Below are 26,042 nucleotides of genomic sequence, written 5' to 3'. Positions count from 1 at the left end.
GCAACCTCCTCAAAAGGGGTGCATTCGTTTTTAGCTATTCCTCTACTCTGTTCCACTCGATTAGGCTCCGAGTATTATAGACTTCAGTCATTCAGTTAAGTGACCATTTTCAGTTATGACACAGATGCTTATGACCTCAGCTGTTTTGCGCCGTAAACCAACAACAGACAAACAAACAAATCCGTATTTCAGTGTTTCTTCTGAAGTGTTTACGGCTGGTGTTTATGGGCTGTAACCGAGGCGACAGCTTCAGGGATGATCTGTCAGCCAGATGTTTATCGAGATCACTTTTATAGTGCTTATTTTCTTACGGTCGCCTTCTCGCAGTGTCTCGACGCTCCCTGTCGTCCCGTCAATTTGTCAGACACCTCCGAGCGGGGACACCGGAGTACGGACGACCCCTCCCTCGCCGGTAGAGGTGCGCCTTCGCCGTCGTGCCCTGTCGGTGCTGTGCGCTCGCGTTTCTCTATTATCTAAATAACTGTTCACTTGAAACTTCCTGGTAGATTAAAACTTTGCGCCGGACCGAGACTCGAACTCGGGACCTTTGCCTTTCGCGGGCAAGTGCTCTACTGGCAGAAGTAAAGGTGTGAGGACGGGGCGTGAGTCGTGCTCGGTAGCTCACTTGGTAGAGCACTTGCCCGCGAAAGGCAAAGGTCCCGAGTTCGAGTCTCGGTCCGGCACACAGTTTTAATCTGCCAGGAAGTTTCATATCAGCGCACACTCCGCTGTAGAGTGAAAATTTCATTCGACTGTTCACTTCTCGGTGACCGTCTTTCGTCAGTTCGACAGGAAGAAGTGGAACCTGTGGATATTTAATAACGAAATGTTCCACTACACTTCAGAGTTTGTCATTGCCATTGCCATCGGCACTGTTTCGTACAGCCAGAGTTATAGGCACTTTTAAATTAACGTAATTCTGTTTGCGGTGAGACTCGGCACGTGTGGCTGCGGCCCGTTCGGTCTCTCTCTCTCTCTCTCTCTCTCTCTCTCTCTCTCTCTCTCGCCGTGCCGAATACCGGCGGGCGCCGAACCTCACCCTGCTCCCAGTAGGGGCTGCCCGCGTCACTGGGCGAAAGGGAGTGGGGGCACACCGCGTTTGTCGCTTACGGGGGTGGACGCCTGTACCCTCCAGAGCCTCCGGAGACGGCTTCTCGTCCCGAGGCTGGGGCGGCACCCCGTCTGCCCCGGAAGGGCTCCGGCACTGCTTACTCTGGCAGTCACTGCGTCGCCCCTCTCCACCCTGAGGAGGCGTCACTTGTTTCCATTTCGTGCACCCTTGCTCTATTTTCAATTTGTACCGTATACCGGGTGAATCACCTGAAACTTGCACCACTCTACTCTGCGGAAATTGAAAGTGCTACTGGTGTGTGGTTTTCACGTAACGGATTGGTAGTCAGGGCTCCTATTGCTCCAAATGAACAGATTGAAAAAATACTTAAAAAGTGAGTTTTTTGTAGAAACACACACTTTTTCTAAATGGAACAGTGCCTATTGACATCAGCAAACCGGAAGTGTGGTAGATTAAAATCTCAGTGGAGTTTGTAGTAGGATTCGAGTGCACGTCATTTACGAGACATCGTATTCTGGTTAAGTTTCCGTATCGACACTCGTCTGTGCCGGTCGACCTGCACAGCCGCTAGGGGCGACGCTGTTACGCTCGCTTACAGTGTGCCTCTGTGTTCCTCGAGTGCACTGCAAGCTGCTACTCGGTCAGTGTGTGACATTTCGAGCAATAGGTCGTAGGACCGTTGCTATTCACAATACACATAAATGACCTTGTGGATGACATCGGAAGTTCACTGAGGCTTTTTGCAGATGATGCTGTGGTGTATCGAGAGGTTGTAACAATGGAAAATTGTACTGAAATGCAGGAGGATCTGCAGCGAATTGACGCATGGTGCAGGGAATGGCAATTGAATCTCAATGAAGACAAGTGTAACGTGCTGCGAATACACAGAAAGATAGATCCCTTATCATTTAGATACAACATAGCAGGTCAGCAACTGGAAGCAGTTAATTCCATAAATTATCTGGGAGTACGCATTAGGAGTGATTTAAAATGGAATGATCATATAAAGTTGATCGTCGGTAAATCAGATGCCAGACTGAGATTCATTGGAAGAATCCTAAAGAAATGCAGTCCGAAAACAAAGGAAGTAGGTTACAGTACGCTTGTTCGCCCACTGCTCGAATACTGCTCAGCAGTGTGGGGTCCGTACCAGATAGGGTTGATAGAAGAGAGAGAGGAGATCCAACGGAGAGCAGCGCGCTTCGTTACAGGATCATTTAGTAATCGCGAAAGCGTTACGAAGATGATAGATAAACTCCAGTGGAATACTCCGCAGGACAGACGCTCAGTAGCTCGGTACGGGCTTTTGTCGAAGTTTCGAGAACATACCTTCGCCGAGGAGTCGAGCAGTATATTGCTCCCTCCTACGTATATCTCGCGAAGAGACCGTGAGGATAAAATCAGAGAGATTAGAGCCCACACAGAGGCATACCGACAATCTTTCTTCCCACGAACAATACGAGACTGGAATAGAAGGGAGAACTGACAGCGGTACTCAAGGTACCCTCCGCCACACACCGTCAGGTGGCTTGCGGAGTATGGATGTAGATGTAGACCTCTTCGACCGATTACGTGAAAGTGGTAGAGCGACAGCTAGACGACACGAGAGAAGGAAACAAATGACAATAGAAGAGCGGAAATCATTGTTGTTGCCACCGTCGTGTCGCAGTCGGTCCACACGTCAGCTGCCGCACGATCGTACGAGGAAGTGGCACGAATCGGGCGAGTGTCCCATGCGTTCTCCCTAGATACAGATTCTCTCTCTATCACGTCTCTCTCCAGTGAGACTTGCGTGGCAATGACTCTGAGAATCATCTTAATTTATGTACGTAGGCATTAAGATGGGACATCAGAGATGTTTCACAAGGCAGAATGTCGGGATCCGTAGAGTCTAAACGTGTAGAGTGGGATAGTGAAACCTCAGCTCGTACGCCTGTTTTTCGTATACAGAACACTGGATCCACACGAGTATTGCAGCCTATCGACAGACCGTCTTCCACAGGTGAAAGACGTTCCTCTGCAGACCGGGAGCGACCTGCCGTGCCGGCACGATCGCTGTCCGGCCCGCAGTGCACCAAATACTACGGCGCGTCTTCACGAATTGTTTCCAAATCGTCGGATCGGCCGCGGAGGACTCGTTCCTCAGCCGGCCCCTTGCACAGATTTGACGCCAGTAGACTTCTTTCTGTTGCGGAAAGCTGAAAGGTGCTGCCGAAAAGGACATCCCGGCTACACCTGACGATTTGTTGTTGTTGTTGTTCTTGTTGTTGTTGTGGTCTTCGGTCCAGAGGCGGGTTTGATGCAGCTCTCCATGCTACTCTATCCTGTGCAAGCTTCTTCATCTCCCAGTACCTACTGCGGCCTACATCCTTGTGAATCTGCTTAGTGTATTCATCTCTTGGTCTCCCCCTACGATTTTTACCCTCCACGCTGCCCTCCAATGCTAAATTTGTGATCCCTTGATGCCTGAGAACATGTCCTACCAACCGATCCCTTCTTCTAATCAAGTTGTGCCACAAACTCCTCTTCTCCCCTATCCTATTCAATACCTCCTCATTAGTTATGTGATCTACCCATCTAATGTTCAACATTCTTCTCTAGCACCACATTTCGAAAGCTTCTATTCTCTTCTTGTCTAAACTATTTATCGTCCACGTTTCACTTCCATACATGGCTACACTCCATACAAATACTTTCAGAAACGACTTCCTGATATTTAAATCTATACTCGATGTTAACAAATTTCTCTTCTTCAGAAACGCTCTCCTTGCCATTGCCAGCGTACATTTTATATCCACCCTACTTCGACCATCATCAGTTATTTTGCACACCAAATAGCAAAACTCCTTTACTACTTTAGGTGTCTCATTTCCCAATCTAATTCCCTCAGCATCACACGACTTAATTCGGCTACATTCCATTATCCTCGTTTTGCTTTTGTTGATGTACATCTTATTCCCTCTTTACAAGAGACTGTCCATTCCGTTCAACTGCTCTTCCAAGTCCTTTGTTCTCTCTGACAGAATTACAATGTCATCGGCAAACCTCAAAGTTTTTTTTTTCCATGGATTTTAATTCCTATTCCATGCGATGACATATTACTGCGGCCTGCTCGGACAACTCTGCTGAAATGCTAGCACGTGTGAAACTGTCATTCCGTATCGGACTGGAAGCATGTATTGCTCCCGGTGGTGGCCATTTTGGACACGACCTGTGACGGTCAGCTGCCTCATTACTGGTCAGAATACACGTAACTAATGTGTGCACTTGTGTTGTGCAACAAACACCACTGACATTCTATTTTACCCAACTTGTAGTTTTTCAATGTAACTAGCCACTGTTCCATTTACAAAAGTGTATGTTTGCACAAAAAAAACTCTCTAAATATTACTACAATCTTTTCATTGGCTAGCAATAATAGCCCCTGACTACTAGTCCATTATGTGAACACTGCACATCAATAGCACATTCCATTTCTGCAATATTTGCGGTAATTTTAGGTGATTCACCCCGTACGTATATCTAGCTCTTGTCGTACAATATCGTTTTTGCAGCGGGTGTACGTACGTATAAAAAAGGTTGTAGGTACGGGAGAGGGTCGAAGGGAAAGAAGAAAAAGGACTGGAGAGATTACTGGAGAGATTTTTGAAAAGGGCAGAGTTTGGAGAAGTCCTCCAGAACTGCAGGTCACGAGAGACTTACCAGACAGGATGAGAAGGAAAGACTGAATGTCGGGGACTGCAGTGTATGAGATTTGAAAACCTCATAGCTTAGAGGTGAAAGAGAGGATAGCATGCGAGACACAGGTTGCTGCCGAAACATTGTAAACGAGTTAATACGAGTGAGCAGCTAAGTGTATTGTTGGGAGGGGGACAGAAAAAAAAAGATAAGTTAGAAAATAGGAGACACATAAATCTAAACAGAGTGAAGAAAGGAGTAGTTACTGTGAATAAATGTCGAAGACAGAAGCAGTTAATGTAAATTAAGGCCAGGTGGGTGGCAAGACACGTTGTGGCACTAGTTCCCACCTGCGGACTTGTTAAAATCCGGTGTCAGGGGGAATGTCGCGTGGTTGGTGAAACGGGCACAGAGGTCACGACTCTCATTTGTAGAGCGCGCTCCCTTCGGTAGTCTACGTTCTGCCAGTTACAGGGCTGATGATGCAGGTGGTGGTGGTAGAATGGTGCGCAGGCCAGGTCTGGCTCTGGGGACAGTAGCAGGGGTAGGGTAGGGAGACGGCTGTGTTTGCCTCGGAAGCTGAGGCTGTAAGGGAGAGAATGTTTAACACGGAAAAGATGGCAACTGTCAAAACATTGTTATTTACGAATTTGCCTACAACAGTTTACTTACGGTTCATTACACTGAAGCACCTTCTCTCGATCGCCTTTCACCAATTTCTTTGCAAATTTTACAGCTGTTTTCATTCCCTGCCTCTGCTTCACTCATAGTGGTTCTTTCGTATTGTTGTGCGTTCATTTTTTGCAAAACCGCTACGATCCAGCTTTACTGCCATCTCCTAAATTACTGTATTTGCTAGGCAAATTAATTAACATTTTCTCCTACGACTTTCTGTTTGGCAAGTTTTCAAAATTTTATCTCTTCACGACTTTCCCTATCGATATTTTTCTTATCTTATCTTCTTCCTTCCTTTTTTATTTTCTTTTTTTTTTGCCCCCATAGAGACCTCTTTTCTGGCGACAAAGTGTCACCCACTTATTACCTATTATTTACCACTGTCTGTTCTCATAATTTTCGTACAAATTTTTTCCTCGCACTTTGTCCGTTTTTATATAATTTTCTACCCTCTACCGTTTCCGACACTCCGGACCATACTCTCTCACTACGACGAGTCCCACTGCGTATTGCATTCATTCTCGTCAAAAACGTGCTTTTGCACTATCGAAATTAAAGGTCCGCATTCTGTTCCTCGAAACCTGCGTGTCCCTCGAAATTACTCCCGAAGGCCTAACAGCGAAAGTCTGTTTCTGGATGTAATCCTGCTTTACAGCAGGCTCTTTTACACTTTCAAATACAGCAATCTGTTGCACTTACCCGGTTAATCCGTGACCTGTGTGCCTCACCTGGCAGTTTCCAGTCCACCAGACTTCTGTCCTCCTCCAAAATCCTGTCGTTGTCTGCCCCTCACGTATGCTCTGACGGCGTCACCTGCCGAGCCAGCTTCAAACTGCAACAACGTGCCAGACTTCCCCCACACTCCTCAACTACGTCAGTACTGGTGTCTCTCTTCCTGTCCTTGAACAGCTGCGCTGTCGACCGTCACTCCTCTCCAACAGACCGAGCTTGCTCGGCCGTCTTAATGTCACCACTGCCTCCCAGACCGAGAATAATTCGTAATCTCAAGGACCGGGCACAACAGTGCAGTGTTCTTAACCTTTTGTCTAAAGCACTCTCCCCTCCCGAATTACCTTTATTATCGGAGGGTCTCAATTTCGGCCCTAAACCTACATTTGGTCCTGCCGCTTCGGTGGAGGTCTCGCTTTTCTTCACACGTTATGTCAGCTGGAAGTATCACCTCCCAACCCGATCCCGAAACCTCTCCGGCAGCAAACCTGACACCGAACCCCGCCTCGAGCAGTTCTGCCCGTGATCCCGACTCGATCCACGGCCGCTATCCCGGAATCTTCCCTTACGCGCCTTCCGAGAATTCCCGACATCGAGCTTTCCTTCGTAACCCTTCCTCAGGACCCTACGATGTGATCGTAACCTGTCCTCTGCAGAACTCCGGGCCCTGCATCCCCTGAAAGCTGACGACTCCATTATTTTCGCAACAGACAAAAGATCTACCACTGTGGCACTAGACCGACAGGAGTATGTCGGTGAAGGTGGTGTGCCAGTTGTGCGTACAGCTTCTGCAGTAGAGATCCCGTGCCCGCGCGATTCTATCTGGCCCGCAGTCCCACCTTAAAACCTCGAGACGTCGGACGTCTCGTCCACCCGAACCGTGCACCCCTACCTTTCATTTTCTTCCTGAGAGCCACAACTCTAATCGTCCCGGCGGTCCTGTACCTGCTGGCTGCGTGTGAGGGGAAGTCGTGCACCCACCCAGTGTAGATCTGCCTCGGTCGATCGACACCTGCGACACGTAGTACAGAGGCTTTCCGGACGCCGACGCCGACCATTTCTCAGATCGTCTGAAATCCGTGCCCGTCCCACTTCCGCCGCACACCTTGCGTGTCACCACTGGTGCCACCTCTCTCTGTACTGACGTTCCCCAAGTACGTGGTCTGTCTGCTGGTGTTTCCAAGCCTATGACATCCTTCTTGCACACCTTAATGAATTTTACACCTGCCAACAATTACTTCACCTTTGAGGGGCAGACATACTACAAACGGATCGGGGAACCGGAGTGGCTCCTTCCTTGACAACCTTGTCACGGGCCACTGAGAGGGTACTTTCTTGTGTTTTGTTTCTATTAATCGATGACTCGTGGTGACGTTAACCTGTTAAAATTCCCGGAATTTGTGAATACTGTCTCCCAATTAAATTTTAGGTGGTTCTATTACGAATCCCGTGCCACTTTCCGCAGTGTCGATCTCTTTCTTACCCGAGGCCAGCCTACGTACTTCTGTTCACTTTAAACCTACAAAAATATAACGTTCTCTTCCGTACGGCCTCGGCTATCGAGGCAGACGTGTCTGTTCGTAAGCAGACTTCCTGGGCCCTCACGTCCGATCCTGGCACAGCTGATCCCTCCAAAAGACAACTTGGGAGCACACCACTTGTCACACAGTGTTATGCCGGTCACATCTGTATTAATCGGTTAGTTCGACAAGTGCACGACTTCCCCTCACACGCAGCCTTCGGCCACCGCGCCAGTCTCCGCGCTATCCTCGTCGCACCCTACGTTCCTCCTGCACCCGCCTCGCCTCGCTACCCTACGGCTCCTTCCCGTGTGAGCGTCGCCGCTGCCAGACTTGCGCCGTGCGCCCCTCCACCGCCACCTGTACCGGCCCTGTAACTGGCAGAGGGTCGTGACGGTCGTGACCTCGGCACCCGTTTCGCCCCACGCACCGTCTGGATTCTTCCCCTGGGCACCAGTTTCTCGGAGATCTGCAGGTGGCAACTAGCACCGCAACATGTCTCGCCACCCACCTGGCCTCAATTTACGTTATTTTCTTTTGTCTCACAATTTATTCACAGTAACTACTTCTTTCTTCACTCCGTTTTACTTTTCTACGTCTTTAATTTTTCTGACCCATCTTTTTTTTCACCGTCCACCTCCCAACTCTGTTGCGTACAGTGCACTTAATAATATTTAAAAATCTTCTCACCGAGCGGCTGCAGAACACACGAGTAAAAAAAGACAACTGGTTATTTTCGTTGTTGTACGTACAGTGCATTTAGCTGTTCACTTGTCTTAACTCCTTCACAATGTTCCGGCAACAATCTCTGTCTTACATATTACCCTGTTTCTCACCTTTAGGTTCTCAGGTTTTCAAATCTTGTACGGTGCAGTCCCCGACGATCAGTCCTTCCTTCTCGTCCTGTCCGGTAAGTCTCCGCTGACCCGCGGCTCTGGGTGACTTTTTCGAACTCTACCCTTTCCCTAAACCTCTCCGGTCCTTTTCCTTCATCCCTCTTCCTTCGACCATTCTGTTGGAAGCATGAACCACTGGCTCAGAAAGCTCCCGTACCTAAAGCCTGTTTTTTAATTTTTGTTTTCACCTGTTGCTGCATAGCGAGTAGATTTTTTTATCTACCCTATTACTCTATATTGTCAAAAATTTATAATTTTTGTTGTTATAATATTCCTTTTGGATTCGATATGTGAGGGTACAACCTTTGACTTTCCTTAAAAATCTAATTTCAGTTGCTCGTATTCGGCTTTTACTTTTCTTAGTTAATGTTCGAGGTTCATTTCCGTATATTAGACTGAGGGTTGCCTTTACTTTGTGAAAATTTAGGTTTGTATCCTTCCTCGTGTTATCAGCCAGTGTTGTGTATATTGTGCCAAACATCTTTTGAAACTTGTTTTATTTATTAGGTACGTTATTTTCATGTTCGTAACTAATATTGCTGCGTAACACCTGAAAATACGACACCTGTTCTATTATAATGATGCTGTGTGGCCAATGACGTGACGTGACGTGACGTGCTGCAAGGCTCTCATGTGGACACCACTTTGCTCACTTACGTGCGCCCAGTTGCTCCTCTGGTAGTATTTTGGACAAGATTGAAACTTTCTGTTTGAGAGACATTACTTCAGTTTCTTTACTGACATTTTTAGATGACTGTTCTTACATATTTGATTTAGGCAATGCATTAAAAGATGTAATTGTTTTACAGGGTGCAGAATGATAGTCACTACCATTCACAGTAGGTGATTTTATTTTTGTGTCTATCTTCAGGTGGTTTACATCATGTACATATTCCCATATTCAGTGTTGGAAATCTCTGTTCTAAAGAAAATCAGATAACGTGATGATGACTACACACACACACACACACACACAAATGAAACATTTGTAAGTGGTTAAGTGATGTGTGTTGTAAAATATTATAGTACTTACATGTAGCTGGTGTATCTACACTCCTGGAAATTGAAATAAGAACACCGTGAATTCATTGTCCCAGGAAGGGGAAACTTTATTGACACATTCCTGGGGTCAGATACATCACATGATCACACTGACAGAACCACAGGCACATAGACACAGGCAACAGAGCATGCACAATGTCGGCACTAGTACAGTGTATATCCACCTTTCGCAGCAATGCAGGCTGCTATTCTCCCATGGAGACGATCGTAGAGATGCTGGATGTAGTCCTGTGGAACGGCTTGCCATGCCATTTCCACCTGGCGCCTCAGTTGGACCAGCGTTCGTGCTGGACGTGCAGACCGCGTGAGACGACGCTTCATCCAGTCCCAAACATGCTCAATGGGGGACAGATCCGGAGATCTTGCTGGCCAGGGTAGTTGACTTACACCTTCTAGAGCACGTTGGGTGGCACGGGATACATGCGGACGTGCATTGTCCTGTTGGAACAGCAAGTTCCCTTGCCGGTCTAGGAATGGTAGAACGATGGGTTCGATGACGGTTTGGATGTACCGTGCACTATTCAGTGTCCCCTCGACGATCACCAGTGGTGTACGGCCAGTGTAGGAGATCGCTTCCCACACCATGATGCCGGGTGTTGGCCCTGTGTGCCTCGGTCGTATGCAGTCCTGATTGTGGCGCTCACCTGCACGGCGCCAAACACGCATACGACCATCATTGGCACCAAGACAGAAGCGACTCTCATCGCTGAAGACGACACGTCTCCATTCGTCCCTCCATTCACGCCTGTCGCGACACCACTGGAGGCGGGCTGCACGATGTTGGGGCGTGAGCGGAAGACGGCGTAACGGTGTGCGGGACCGTAGCCCAGCTTCATGGAGACGGTTGCGAATGGTCCTCGCCGATACCCCAGGAGCAACAGTGTCCCTAATTTGCTGGGAAGTGGCGGTGCGGTCCCCTACGGCACTGCGTAGGATCCTACGGTCTCGGCGTGCATCCGTGCGTCGCTGCGGTCCGGTCCCAGGTCGACGGGCACGTGCACCTTCCGCCGACCACTGGCGACAACATCGATGTACTGTGGAGACCTCACGCCCCACGTGTTGAGCAATTCGGCGGTACGTCCACCCGGCCTCCCGCATGCCCACTATACGCCCTCGCTCAAAGTCCGTCAACTGCACATACGTTTCACGTCCACGCTGTCGCGGCATGCTACCAGTGTTAAAGACTGCGATGGAGCTCCGTATGCCACGGCAAACTGGCTGACACTGACGGCGGCGGTGCACAAATGCTGCGCAGCTAGCGCCATTCGACGGCCAACACCGCGGTTCCTGGTGTGTCCGCTGTGCCGTGCGTGTGATCATTGCTTGTACAGCCCTCTCGCAGTGTCCGGAGCAAGTATGGTGGGTCTGACACACCGGTGTCAATGTGTTCTTTTTTCCATTTCCAGGAGTGTATATTATTTCAACATTACATGTATCAGATTTTTTTACAAAAATATTTTGTTTTTAACACATTAACTGTGTATTAGTCAGCATGTTAATTATTGGTCCACCCATATTATGTCTCTGATAAAATAGTGGCACTTGAGATGTGAGTAACTTCAGAAGCACATCCGCTCACAATATCCAGTGCATTTACAATTGGGAAATAGAAAGTCAGAAAAAAGAGCTTAGGTCAAAGAAGTACAGAGACGTTACACATCAGGTCATTCCATGTCAAATCACAAATGAAAGTATGATCTACAATCTGACACTTTTGGATTCATTTAACATTAAGTATGCATGAAGTATACATAAAGAGTAACAAAAAACCTTTTTCATATTTTTCTGAAAATGGGTACCAAATAATAGGTGCTCAAAAACATTAAAAAAATTGAATTTTTGACTTGCCCAACATCATTGATTTCCTCACAAATTTTGTTCTAATTAAGCTAGAAAAGTGAAACTGAGTTCATTTGAAAGCTCCTTTAAACAGTTTTCATATGATATAAAACAGAATTAGTTGTAAAAATGTGTACATTTTTAATAAAACTGAATTTTGAAAACTGTATTCTTAAATTTCCCAAAAAATATATTTGAAAGACACTGTTTTCATCTAAATATTTTGAAAGTTTCAACATGTGTCAAGAATGGGATCACGATAAAAAGTAATTTTATGTTTTAGATGCTACTGTAAAACATCTTCAAAAATTAGGATTACTTCTCATTTGCTTTGTGTTATTGTATAGCTATATGTGGACATCAAAATAAAATTGTTTATAATTCTCTTGTCAGTGTAAAATTAAAAAATACAAGTTGCAAACATAAAAAGCCTACAGCTGAATAGCAGAGATAGGCTTAAAATCAGTTAAGTCACTAGTTCCTGTTACTTGCTGGCAACAGTGAGAAGAGTCCAATTCATTGTGCCTCTAGCCAATCAGTTTGTTACACATGACCACTTCTGCACGGGATAATATATACGCTCACCCTGTAGCGGTGTGGGGGTTTAGGTTGTATTCACTTCCCAGCTGCTTACGGGAAGAATGTCTGCACGACTGGCGAACGTGAAGGTTGTGGATGTAGGAAGCCATCCACTGTGAGTTTGTCCTCCTCCTTACTTTTCCTCCTCGACTACTCGTGTAGAATCTGGACACCAAAAGAAACTTAAAACTGGAGTAGTGTTCACTGACCTGTCAGCAGCTTACGACACGGGGTGGTGCGAGGGCCTGTTATTGGAATCTGTGAGAGCAGTACCTTGCAAAAGTGTAGGCAACCTCGTAAGTAGCGTGTTAATCGATAGGTGGTTTAAAGTACATCAGAGAGAAGAGGAAAGCAGATGGCGTGTACTCAGCGATGGAGTACATCGGGGCTCTGTTCTCGCTCCAGTGGTATTCGACCTCTACACAGGTGACCTGCCGAATTTGATCTGCCGAAAATTTCAATATTCAGATGACCTGGCAATTCCGTATCACAGTCGAGACCTTTCTGAATGTGAAGAGCACCTAACGAACAGCCTTACTAAACTTTGAGTATTTTGAGACGTGGCGACTGAGGCCGAATGCTTCTAAAACCGGGGTGAGCCCGTTCCACCTCTCTGATCGCCTTTCGTCAGGAAAGATCAGGCCACAGTTGGGCCCTCTCGGCACAGTCAGATGCGACGAAAGCCCAAAATACCTGGGAGTCACTCTGGGCAGAACTTTAACGTACAAAAAACACCTTTCCAACTCGGCCGAGAAGATACGAACACGAGTGAAGCTCGCGAGAAAGCTGGCAGGCAGTACGCGGGGGACGACTACGTCGGTCCTCGGAGGGGCGTACACTCTGCAGCAGAACACTGGGCACCGGTCTGGCTGCGAGGCGGCCACGTGGTGAAAGCAGGCGTCCGGCTGAACGAGAGTACTTACAAGGGAACCAAAACTGAACACAGGTCAATCGAGAAAACAGGAAGAAGTTGTGTGGAGCTATGAAAAAAATAAGCAAAATATACAAACTGAGTAGTCCATGGCAAGATAGGCAACATCAAGGGTAGTCTTAGCTCAGGAGCGCCGTGGTCCCGTGGTTACAGTGAGCAGCTGCGGAACGAGAGGTCCTAGGTTCAAGTCTTCCCTCGAGTGAAAAGTTTAATTTTTTATTTTCAGTTTATGTGACAAACTCTTATGTTTTCATCACTTTTTTGGGAGTGATTATCACATCCACAAGAAAACCTAAATCGGGCAAGGTAGAAGAGTCTTTTTACCCATTCGCTAAGTGGGCCGACAACATATTCCTGTCATGTGACGCACATGCCGTCACCAGTGTCATATAGAATATATCAGACGCGTTTTCCTTTGCAAGAATCGGTTGACCTATGACCTTGCGATCAAATGTTTTCGGTTCCCATTGGAGAGGCACGTCTTTTCGTCTACTAATCGCACGGTTTTGCGGTGCGGTCGCAAAACACAGACACTAAACTTATTACAGTGAACAGAGACGTCAATGAACGAACGGACAGATCATAACTTTGCGAAAATAAAGAAGGTAAAATTTTCAGTCGAGGAGGACTTGAACCAAGGACCTTTCGTTCCGCAGTTACTCACGCTAACCACGGGACCACGACGCTCCGGAGCTCCCATGCTCCTTGATGTTGCTTATGTTCGGATGGACTACTCAGTTTGTATATTTTATTAATTTTTTCATAGTTCCACACAACTTCTTCCTGTTTTCGCGATTGATCTGTGTTCAGTTTTTCAAGGCCTATCCACTGTGCCAACTTATAAGTAAATCTGAGGGGGGTGCGATGGGGAGGTTCCCTTGTTAGTGGTACAGTCCGGTCTGCACCTACTTGCTGGCTACCACTGCTTTCAAACATCCGTCCACCAGACCTCCGTCGATAGGCTGCTCTTCACAAACTGTGTCAGCAAGTTTTTGAAAACGACTCTAACCCTCTTTGTGACAATTTGCTATCACTGCCCGGGAAACGCCTCAAAACTAGAACACCGGCATACGAAACGGGAGTGCAAATGCTATCCACAGGATTCGACCGGAACGTGAATGGCAAACTATGACAACCCGAAAGCACGAATTTGTAGACAATCCGACTGTTCCAGTTCCAGGTTGATTGATTGATTGATTGATTGATTTCTTTATTAATCCATGTAACAATTTACATTGTGTGGATTTTGTCAACAAAATCATACACAATACAATGTGTCTACAATTTACACACGCAAAATTAATATTTACACACATTTTTAAGGTATCTTACATTAGTTTTATATCTTTATGTAATGTTATTATAATACTGAACAATTCTTGCTTTCATATTATAATTATTGCCTCATGTATTACAATGCAGGCTACTTTAATTACTCTACGTGTTTTAATTCAGATAGTCCGTTACTGCGTAATAACTTTTATTTAATAAATTTTTTTTAGTTTTGTTTTGAAATTTCCAATTGTGTCAATATCTTTTATATTTTTGGGTAATTTATAATATAATTTAACGGCATTGTACAACAAGCTCTGCTGAGTTTTAACTTTATTTTTCCTCTCTGGGTGCAGATTGTTCCTAGTTTCATAGCTTTGTACTACAGAATTTTTAACATAGCAGTCAATATTTTTTTTTTTTACATACATAATACTTTGAAAAATGTATCACAGGGCACAGTTAGGTTTTCCAGCTTTTGGAAATGTTCGAGGCAGTGGGCCTTAGTGCCGCTCTTGGTTATTATACGAATTGCTCTTTTCTGTAATTTGAAAACTATTTGAATATTTTTACAGTTGACTGCCCAAAATATTATTCCATAGGTGATAACAGAGTGGATATAAGAAAAATATACGGATCTGAGACATGTAGTACCACACACTGCAGTCAGAATTCTCGGAGCATAGCATGCTGTAGCGATTCTGTTACTAAGTATTTTAATATGTTCTTCCCACTTTAAGTGGTTCATGGTGTGGGTTCCTGTAGTCATGTCCTAGTTCATGAACCACGGGCAACGTATGAGTGGCCAAGCAAGTGGTCCCGACAGTCGGGATACCAGTTACTTTGGAATAAGGCTGGGCATCTCGGACATATTCTGAGTCGTGGTCACCTTTGTGCTCATACGGCAAAGGCTACCAAATCCACCGGTTAGTCCCTCAACAGTTAGGGGTAAAACCCAATGGGACTCGCGGCAAGTAAGGCTAGCAACCTGCTTCCCTGGTACTATAAATATGATGCTGGCAACAATCAGAGCAAAATGCCTCGGACCTTTGGAGGTGATAGAGTCCCACCTCTAACTGACAAACCAGGGACTCCTAAGATACGACTTGGCAAACAAATGGTAATGAGATGGGGAGCTATTAATATCAATGGGGCTACTCTGGGAAGAAGGTAGAGCTGGCAGAGGCTGCAAGTAAGATGGGGCTGGATGTTTTAGCTGTTAGTGACATTCGGGTAAGGGGTGAGAAAGAAGAGGAAGTGGGAGAATACAAGGTCTACCTGTCAGGAGTCAAAGCAGGAATAACACAATGGGGTGTAGGGCTTTACATCAGGAAAGAAATGGAACCCAGCGTAGTTGCAGTAAGGTATGTAAACGAACGACTAATGTGGATAGATTTGACAGTGTCTAGCAAGAAAATTAGAATTGTGTTAGTATATTCGCATTGTGAAGGGACTGATCAAGATAAGATGGATAGTTTTTATGAGGCACTCAGTGATGTAGTTCTTAGAGTAAAGGACAAGGACAGTGTTCTGCTCATGGGTGATTTTAACGCCAGGATTGGAAATCGAACAGAAGGGTATGAAAAGGTTATGGGTAAATTTGGAGAGGATATGGAGGCCAACAGGAACGGGAAACAACTCTTGGATTTCTGTGCCAGTATGGGCTTAGTAATCACAAACTCCTTTTTTAAACATAAGAACATTCACCGGTATACTTGGGAAAGCAAGGGAACCAGATCTGTCATTGACTATATAATAACAGATCAGGAATTCAGGAAGGCTGTGAGGGACACACGTGTATTCATGGGATTCTTTGATGACACTGATCATTATTTAATCTGTAGTGAAATGGGGATTGTGAGGCCGAAAGTGCAGGAGGTCAGGTCCATATGTAGGAGGATAAGAGTGGAGAAACTTCAGGATAAGGAAATCAGGCACAAGTACATAACAGCGATCTCAGAAAGGTACCAGTTAGTTGAATGTAGTCAATTACAGTCATTGGAAAAGGAATGGACAAGGTACAGGGATACAGTACTAGAAGTGGCTAAAGAATGTCTTGGAACAGTAGTGTGTAAAAGTAGGAGGAAGAAAACAGCTTGGTGGAATGACACAGTCAAGGCAGCCTGTAAAAGGAAAAAGAAGGCGTATAAAAAATGGCTACATACTAGAACTCAGGTAGACAGAGAAAGTTATGTTGAAGAAAGAAACAAAGCCAAACAGATAATTGCAGCATCCAAGAAGAAATCTTGGGAAGACTTTGGAAACAGGTTGGAGACATTGGGTCAAGCTGCTGGAAAACCATTCTGGAGTGTAATTAGCAGTCTTCGAAAGGGAGGTAAGAAGGAAATGACAAGTATTTTGGACAGGTCAGGAAAACTGCTGGTGAATCCTGTGGATGCCTTGGGCAGATGGAGGGAATATTTTGAAGAGTTGCTCAATGTAGGTGAAAATGCGATCAGTAATGTTTCAGATTTCGAGGTAGAATGGAATAGGAATGATGATGGAAATAGGATCACATTTGAGGAAGTGGAGAAAATGGTCAATAGATTGCAGTGCAATAAAGCAGCTGGGGTGGATGAAATTAAGTTGGAACTCATCAAATACAGTGGAATGTCAGCTCTTAAATGGCTACACAGGATAATTGAAATGGCCTGGGAGTCGGGACAGGTTCCATCAGACTGGACAAAAGCAGTAATCACACCAATCTTTAAACATGGAAACAGAAAAGATTGTAACAACTACAGAGGTATCTCTTTAATCAGCGTTGTGGGTAAAATCTTCTCAGGTATTGTTGAAAGGAAAGTGCGAGTATTGGTTGAGGAGCAATTGGATGAAAATCAGTGTGGGTTTAGGCCTCTTAGAGGTTGTCAGGACCAGATCTTTAGCTTAAGACAAATAATAGAGAAGTGTTATGAGTGGAACAGGGAATTGTATCTATGCTTTATAGATCTAGAAAAGGCATATGAACGGGTTCCTAGGAGGAAGTTATTGTCTGTTCTACGAGATTATGGAATAGGAGGCAAACTTTTGCAAGCAATTAAAGGTCTTTACATGGATAGTCAGGCAGCAGTTAGAGTTGACGGTAAACTGAGTTCATGGTTCAGAGTAGTTTCAGGGGTAAGACAAGGCTGCAACCTGTCTCCACTGTTGTTCATATTATTTATGGATCATATGTTGAAAACAATAGACTGGCTGGGTGAGATTAAGATATGTGAACACAAAATAAGCAGTCTTGCATATGCGGATGACTTAGTTGTGATGGCAGATTCGATTGAAAGTTTGCAGAGTAATATTTCAGAGCTAGATCAGAAATGTAAGGACTATGGTATGAAGATTAGCATCTCCAAAACGAAAGTAATGTCAGTGGGAAAGAAATATAAACGGATTGAGTGCCAAATAGGAGGAACAAAGTTAGAACAGGTGGACGGTTTCAAGTACTTAGGATGCATATTCTCACAGGATGGCAACATAGTGAAAGAACTGGAAGCGTGGTGTAGCAAAGCTAATGCAGTGAGCGCTCAGCTACGATCTACTCTCTTCTGCAAGAAGGAAGTCAGTACCGAGACTAAGTTATCTGTGCACCGTTCAATCTTTCGACCAACTTTGTTGTATGGGAGCGAAAGCTGGGTGGATTCAGGTTACCTTATCAATAAGGTTGAGGTTACGGATATGAAAGTAGCTAGGATGATTGCAGGTACTAGTAGATGGGAACAATGGCAGGAGGGTGTCCACAATGAGGAAATCAAAGAAAAACTGGGAACGAACTCTATAGATGTAGCAGTCAGGGCGAACAGGCTTAGATGGTGGGGTCATGTTACACGCATGGGAGAAGCAAGGTTACCCAAGAGACTCATGGGTTCAGCAGTAGAGGGTAGGAGGAGTCGGGGCAGACCGAGGAGAAGGTACCTGGATTCGGTTAAGAACGATTTTGAAGTAATAGGCTTAATATCAGAAGAGACACCAATGTTAGCACTGAATAGGGGATCATGGAGGAATTTTATAAGGGGGGCTATGCTCCAGACTGAACGCTGAAAGGCACAGTCAGTCTTAAATGATGATGATGATGATGATGATGATGCTGCTTCCCACTTTAAGTGACTGTCAACATGCATATCAAGAAATTTTGTGTAGTCTACACATTCTATAGTTCCACCAACCGAGGGAGGTGTGGGTGCAGTTAAACAGATACCGGACCGAAGAGGGTTCGGTGCAAAAACGACGTGCACGGGTGGGGCTTTTCGAGTGGCGGTGTGTGTGGCTGTGGTGACACCCAAACAGCCAGCCACACTGTGAAGGACTGTGCGGTCGGGCGCTTCCCCGGTGGCACTGGGCAGCTCCGCCGAGCGTCCCACGAGGCGCTCTGCCGGATAGAGTCCGTCGACATCGGAGTGTAGTCGGAGCCGTTTTAAAACTTGTGCACCATATATAACTTCACATGTTCATTTTTATATACCGCGCGATCAAAAAGTCAGTATAAATTTGAAAACTTAATAAACCACGGAATAATGTAGATAGAGAGGTAAAAATTGACACACGTGCTTGGAACGACATGGGGTTTTATTAGAACAAAAAAGAAGTATTGCTAGATGCGTGACAGATCTCTTGCGCGCGTCGTTTGGTTATGATCGTGTGCTCAGCCGCCACTTTCGTCACGCTCGGCCTCCCAGGTCCCCAGACCTCAGTCCGTGCGATTATCGGCTTTGGGGTTACCTGAAGTCGCAAGTGTATCGTGATCGACCGACATCTCTAGGGATGCTGAAAGACAACATCCGACGCGAATGCCTCACCATAACTCCGGGCATGCTTTACAGTGCTGTTCACAGCATTATTCTTCGACTACAGCTATTGTTGAGGAATGATGGTGGACATATTGAGCATTTCCTGTAAAGAACATCATCTTTGCTTTGTCTTACTTTGTTGTGCTAATTACTGCTAGTTTGATCAGATGAAGCGCCATCTGTCGGACATTTTTTGAACTTTTGTATTTTTCTGGTTCTAATATAACCCCATGTCATTCCAAGCATGTGTGTCAATTTGTACCTCTCTATCTACATTGTTCTGTGATTTATTCAGTTTCAAATTTATACTGACTTTTTGATCACCCGGTATATTTCTTTGTTTCGCTAAATGTGTGTTACTGTAGTTGATGCGTACGATAATAATAAGTACGTGCAACTCCAAACTTTGACAGAATGAAACGATGACCTATTTGCGAGAACTCCTTCAGTTCTTAGACCAAAGTTAGTTTCTTCACCGTAGAAGCACTGACACTTCATTTTAAAGTGTGGTTCGAGCGACGTTCTCTCCCTGCCTGCTTGCCAGGTCATCCGGCGACGGTGCCGACGAGACGGCGGCGGACTCGGAGTACTTCTACTGCGACACTTGCTCGCAAGTCTTCACCTCCAAGTCGGACATCGCGGACCACGTGCGCACGCACGCGGACGGCCACGTGTGCGGGCTGTGCGGCGAGGTGTTCGCCGCGGTGTCCCGGCTGCGGCGCCACCGCCCCCACTGCCCCGAGCGGCAGGTCGCCCTGGCGGCCGGCCGCCTCCGGGCGCCGAGGACGGCCAGGGGCGGCGGCGGCAGGCGGGGGGCGGCGAAGGGGGGCGGCGGCGACGGGGGCCGGCGCTTCCCGTGCGACGTGTGCGGCGCGGCGTTCGCCTACCGCAGCTCCCTGGGCGTGCACCTGCGCCGCCACTCGGACGAGCGGCCGTTCGCGTGCGGCGTGTGCGGCGGCACGTTCAAGCGCTCGGACCAGCTGCGCACGCACGCGCGCCTCCACTCCGGCCACAGGCCGCACGCGTGCGGCGTGTGCGGGCGCGCGTTCTCGCTGGCCGGCAACCTGGCGGTGCACGCGCGCCTGCACACGGGCGAGCGGCCGTACGCGTGCGACGCCTGCGGCAAGACGTTCCGGCAGGCCGTCTGCCTGAAGCGGCACGCGCGCGTCCACACGGGCGAGCGGCCCTACGGCTGCGGCGTGTGCGGCCGCCGCTTCACGCAGGGCGGCAGCCTCAAGGCGCACGCGCTGCTGCACTCGGGCGAGAAGCCGTTCGGCTGCGGCGTCTGCGGCCGCGCCTTCCGCCGCTCCTGCCACCTGCGCGACCACTCCAAGGTCCACGTGGCCGAGGCGCGCCAGCAGCAGCAGCCGGCCGCCGGAGCCGGCCCGGAGAAAGCCGCAGAGGAGGGAGCGGAAAAGTGACTCTGGAGGGGTAGCGGGTCGGACCTCTGTCGCTGTCGCCTCAGATACTTACCCGTTTGTATTTGTATTTTCTACGAGCAGTACAGTGATCGGCCCGTACTTACCTTCGAGATGTGAAATTGCAAATACTGCCAGTAGGCGCGTTTAGCTCTCGGAACCCGTACGTACCTTTCTGGGCTGAGAAAGCGGGGAGCAGCGGCTCACTGGGAGGGTGGCGGGAGGCGGAGGTCTAGTAGTGTAGTGAGGTGAGGTGAGAGAGGTGGGTACAGTGGGGTGACAGATGGAGACGTATTAGGAGTGGGAGGAAAGACAAGTGGAACGAATATTGCAGTTAAGAAACAGGCAAGTCGCAGAGGGGGCGACGGTGGTGGTGGAGAGGGAGATATCGACATAAACTACAGAACAGTGTTACGAAAAGGACAGTTGCTACTCACCGTATAGCGGAGATGCTTAGTTCCAGAGCGGCACGACAAAACGTGTCACGGACAAAGCTTTCGGCCAACAACCGAGGCCTTTATGAAAACACACACACACACACACACACACACACACACACACACACACTGTGCTAGAGTGAGTGTGTGTGTGTCACTTTTTTTTGTCATACCCCTCTCGGACTAAGCATCTCCGCTATATGGTGAGTAGCAACTATACCTTTCATAATATTGTTAAACTCTGTCCTCGATTTTCCATTGTTTAAACTACTGAACAGATACAGCAAATAATGAAATTCTACCGACGGAAAAACGGCACATTGTCAAAGGATTTATTTCTCTGCTCATGGAGCTCACTCAGTCTGTTCGTGTTTGCCGGTGATATTTCCTCTCTTCTCTGTCCCCTCTTTCCGAGTGACTCTGCCCGCACTCGTGTGTCTGTGGAGCACCATGCCTCCTCCCCCCCCCCCCCTGTCTGTCTCAGTTTATTATGTTCGTCGATATCTTTTTGTGGAAGACAACTCTGCAGAATGCATCTTTGGGTTGGGTTTCATTTTTCGTCTTCCTTATTGTGTTTCAAGGATTGTATACAAGTTCTGTGATTGTGGTTTTGTGAAAATAAGTCAATTTTTTTTTTCAGCCGCTTTCACTCTATTTCTTAGAGACAACCATAAAACTGTGCGGATGACAATAAAATTGTTCTTATATTGTGCAGATAATATTTGCTATTTCCTTTGTTCTTTACTGTAAATTTCATTGTTTGTATTTTTAATCAATGTTGATTTGTCATTGAATCCCAGCTTTCCCCTCATGATTTTATTCTCTATTTCTGAGGAGTTCCTTACCCTCCCCTCCTGCCCCCCCTTCCCCTCGGGAAGATGGTGCAGAACTATTGACAGACACTGAAACTTACCTCGAACAGGTCCACACATCTGGTCCCACTGTCATTTTTTGTCGAAAACATTTTTCCCGATCACCTGCGTTAAGTACTTAATTTTTCCATCTTGCAGATATGCCTGTATTTTGTCTGCTATTTTGACCGGTGCATTTTGATATTACCTGTTACTTCTGTTATCTCAAAGGCTACCTCTAAGCTTAGTTTCTCATCAACTTGCTTTATCCAGTCGATTTCAGTGCTAGGAGTTTGTCATTTGACAGGCTGGAAATGCCGTCAGCAAAAGTTACACGCAGTACTGCAATCCAATGAACTTTCATTCGAACTCACATTTTGACCGAAATCCGCAGAAATTTTTCTGTGAGGAGACTACATTTTAAAATAGCCTGTTTTGATGTAATTGACTTGGTGAGCTTTAAAACCTATCCTGTTCCAAGAAGTACACATTTATTGTACCTGAAATGACTGATAGTATCTACTCAGTATTTTTGAGGTAGGGTACTTTAATACCTAAGCAGTATTCGTACTTTAGTATATGCAAATTTCATCATTTTATGTTATTCATACGAATGTGGCTGCCACCTTTCTCAATTCAGTGATCTGCAATTATATTCTCGTATGTTCGAATCTGGGATATACAATGATATAGGAAGTAATGCTCGAAAAAGTTAGTCGTATTACCGTTGTATTATTTTGAAACTGAAAATTAAAAATTGACAAAAATAACCGACAAAAACTGCCGGATAAACACTCCGTCGGGAGGAAAATCGGGGAATAGACTCCGTAAAGGGCTCGTGCATCTTTGACGCCATCTACGATACACTGTTTTTTTGCACTACTTCGTGTGTGGTCACCTTAATGGATTTATTGCATTGCCAGCGGGAGAACTTGTGTGAAGTTTGGAAGTTAGGAGTAAAGCTACGAGGACAGGTCACGAAGCGCGCTCGGGTAGCTCAGTCGGCAGAGCGCTTACCTACGAAATGCGGAGGTCCCGAGTTCGAGTCGGTCCGGCACTCAATTTTAATCTGCCGGGAAGTTTCGTATCGGCGCACACTCTGCTGCAGAGTTAAATTTCTTGTGGAAACAATCCCAGAGGCCGCCGTGCCTGTCACCTCCACTGACGGCACGAGTCAACGGGCTGTGTTGGCCGTCAGACGTGTAGGGTGCAGCGCAAAACCACTCGTCTGCTGCACTTACTCCTCCTCGCTCTGGAAAAAATAAGTTTTCACTGCCTCGTCCTAAAGCGGTCACGAACCTGAGGCGGTCTACATTTCCGCATTGACCACACTTGCAAAAATGTCAGTTTTTGAAATAGCAGATGGTACTCTCATAATGTCATCATCATCTAGCGGCCTGTCCACCTCGTACTACAGTCTCGAAATTCCGTCGTAAGAAGCGTAATCGAGCTATTCTCATTTGCAGAAAATAAACAATTTTTTCAGCCTTCAGTTGCAGGGTAATTTTTACTCGTTTACCTAGGTTTCCATTCCAGTAATGGAATCTTCTTCAGAACCTATAAATTAAACCACATACGGCCATATATTACTCACTGACATGCATCATTAGTCTAATGATTGAATAATAAAGAAATCGTGGTACTTACAAAACATTAAATTATTTTGAGAGCCAAACACTGGCTATGTCACAAATTAAAAATAAAACAATAAAGACGCATAATCAGAAGATTATGTCTGTCAAAATTAAAACCACTAAGGCGAACGCAGACGAAGCTAGGCCGGCCAGAAATAAGGACCACATGTGAGCTGCACGGAAACTAGGCGCCGCGAGCAGTTCAGCGGCGAGGCTGGGCCGCGGCCAAGCGCGAGAGACAAACTGTCTCAAAGTTATTTAGAGCAAATACACATATAAACAAAATGTGACTGAAAGCCGTCCTACAAATGGACAAACCTATCTATTGGTACAGCAACATTAAACAATTTACCTGAGAACAAACTACAAAGCCAAGGTATAAAAATTTTTCTACATTTAAATTTTATAGTAAGAGGGCGAAGCCCCGCTACAGTAACTAAAAATTAGTGTCGAAACCATGCGTGCTAAGCATAAAATGTCTTTAACATAAAACGCCTTAGCAACTATGTGTCATTACCAAGCATATTACGAAATACAAAGACACACATGTACAATCTCACTATAATAAAGGGACAAAGCAGATAGGGAAACAGCATCGGCCATTCGAAGCGGACTGTGGGTCAACTCCACTGGAGTAAATGTTGAAATCCTTCGAAATAACTTCTATTTTTTAGTTGCAGCTGATCATTAAGTAAGTTGTCTCTATCAATAATAAGATGTTTAAAAATTTGCAATTCTTCGAGGGTGTCTAGCCTACATCCCTTGACTTCATTATGCAAAAGCTCTGCGTCTTTTAGAGGCTTGGGAGCATGCGCCTTTTGGACCAGATGTTCAGCAAATGTAGATCCTCGTGTTCCATCACCGCTTTTTGTCGGCAGATGCTCTTTAAACCTAACAGACAGGGCCCTTCCTGTCTGGCCAATGTAATAAGGACGACATTCAGCACACGTGATCTTATACACACCTTACAGCGATGATCTATCAGTACCTTTATCCAGAGAATGTACTAAATTCTTTTTGAGGTTGTTGGTGGTAGAGTATGAAACTTTACACCCTAGGTTTTTTAATAAACGACCTACCTTATAGGATATGTTACCTATAAAGGGAACTCATATGTATTTCGGTGCCTGGTGTTGATTGTGGGTACCTGAACTGGAAAGGGTGGTAGTCTTCTTTCGTGTTTTTTTTTTTTTAACACCTGTCTCACTATACTGGGATTATATCCATTATTCTGAGCGATGTTTTCGAGGACTTTTAATTCGTTCTGTAAGTTGACTGGCGAAAGCGGAATGGAAAGGGCTCGATGGATACTCGAGTGAAAAGAGGCCATTTTGTGGGCCTGAGGATGGGTGGAATCAGCTGGCATGATGATGTCTGAATAGGTTGCTTTCCGAAAAATTTTGAAATCTATTTCGTTGCCAATAATGGATATAGTCAGATCGAGATAGTCTAAGGTCCTATCAGCTGTCTGATTTTCTTGCGTGAAACTGATTTTTTCATGGAGGTTATTGAAAGTGGTAAATAACAGTTGTAGCTCTTCATGGGAACCTTCAAACACAGACAGCAAGTCATCTACATATCTCGCATAGAATATTATATTATTTGCCAACTCTGGATAATTCCGAAAAAACATCTGCTCCATTGAGATTATAAAAATATCTGACATACCAGCTAACGGGCTGCCCATAGCTAGACCACAGGGTTGCGAATATATTTTATTATTGAAAGAGAAATAATTGTACGGTGGTGTGTAACAGAACCATTAGTTCATCGATCTCAGGGGCAGATAATTTTTATGGTATCGCAAATTGGTTTCTATAATGCCCATCGTCTGCTCAACAGGTACATTAGTATATAAATTTTTAATATCAAATGATACGAGTTTTGTGATGTCAGAACAGGCTAAAGTTTTAAGTTTGTTGGCCACGTCTACCGAATTTTTGACGGAGAAATTTTTTTCAAACACAAAATTCTCTTTCAATTTACGATGTAGGAACCTAGCTAGTTTGTGGTATGCACTTTTGGTACTGTCAACGACCGGACGGATAGGATGGGAAATTTTGTGAACCTTAAACTGGCTTCTCAAAATAGGTGGTTTCGGATTCGTGTTTATAAGGCATTTTTTATAAAACTCGCCGATTAACTTTTTTGTACTGCTAAGAGCAGACTTTATCTCTTTTTTTGGATCACGGGTGTGGGGTCCACCTCGATTGGCACGATGCCATTTTCCTCAAAAAACATTTCCGTTTTACGGATGTATTCGCTTTTGTGGGCGATAATTAGGGAATTGCCTTTGTCGGCCTTACTTATCAGTGCTTCATTATTTTTCAGCTTAAGATTAATGCTCTTCAACGTTTGATGTACAGTAGAAACAGGATTTTGAACAGAGTAATCTTTTTGGTTTAATTTATAGGTTCTGAAGAAGATTCCATTACTGGAATCGAAACCTAGGTAAAAGAGTAAAAATTACCTTGCAACTGAAGGCTGAAAAAATTGTTTATTTTCTGTACATTTCACAGTTGCTGACGCGCTGCATTATGTTAAAGATATTCTTATTTGGTTCATCGTACATAACCTCGTTCTCGAGGGACGTGGTTTACCATCTCCGATTCGACTAAAACTTCGACAGAAGACTGTTCTCTAGAACTGTGGATTTTTTCGGCACTCTTTG

General features: G+C 45.7%; 1 protein-coding gene across 1 annotated transcript in view; it reads left to right on the top strand.

The window, feature by feature from the left end:
- Window positions 1–21,515, top strand: part of LOC126212798 (oocyte zinc finger protein XlCOF6.1-like) — a 210,809-nt gene extending 189,294 nt beyond the window's left edge. The window contains exons 7-8 of the mRNA XM_049940199.1: window positions 19,576–19,809; window positions 19,924–21,515. Coding sequence (XP_049796156.1) covers window positions 19,576–19,809; window positions 19,924–20,452 — 763 coding nt within the window. The 3' untranslated portion in view covers window positions 20,453–21,515. The remainder of the gene's footprint in view (window positions 1–19,575; window positions 19,810–19,923) is intronic.
- Window positions 21,516–26,042: the final 4,527 nt, after the last annotated feature.

Source organism: Schistocerca nitens, chromosome 11, assembly GCF_023898315.1.
Source record: "Schistocerca nitens isolate TAMUIC-IGC-003100 chromosome 11, iqSchNite1.1, whole genome shotgun sequence".
Lineage (NCBI taxonomy): Eukaryota > Metazoa > Arthropoda > Insecta > Orthoptera > Acrididae > Schistocerca > Schistocerca nitens.
Note: the sequence above shows the minus strand (reverse complement) of the source record. Positions and strands in the feature narration are given on the sequence as shown.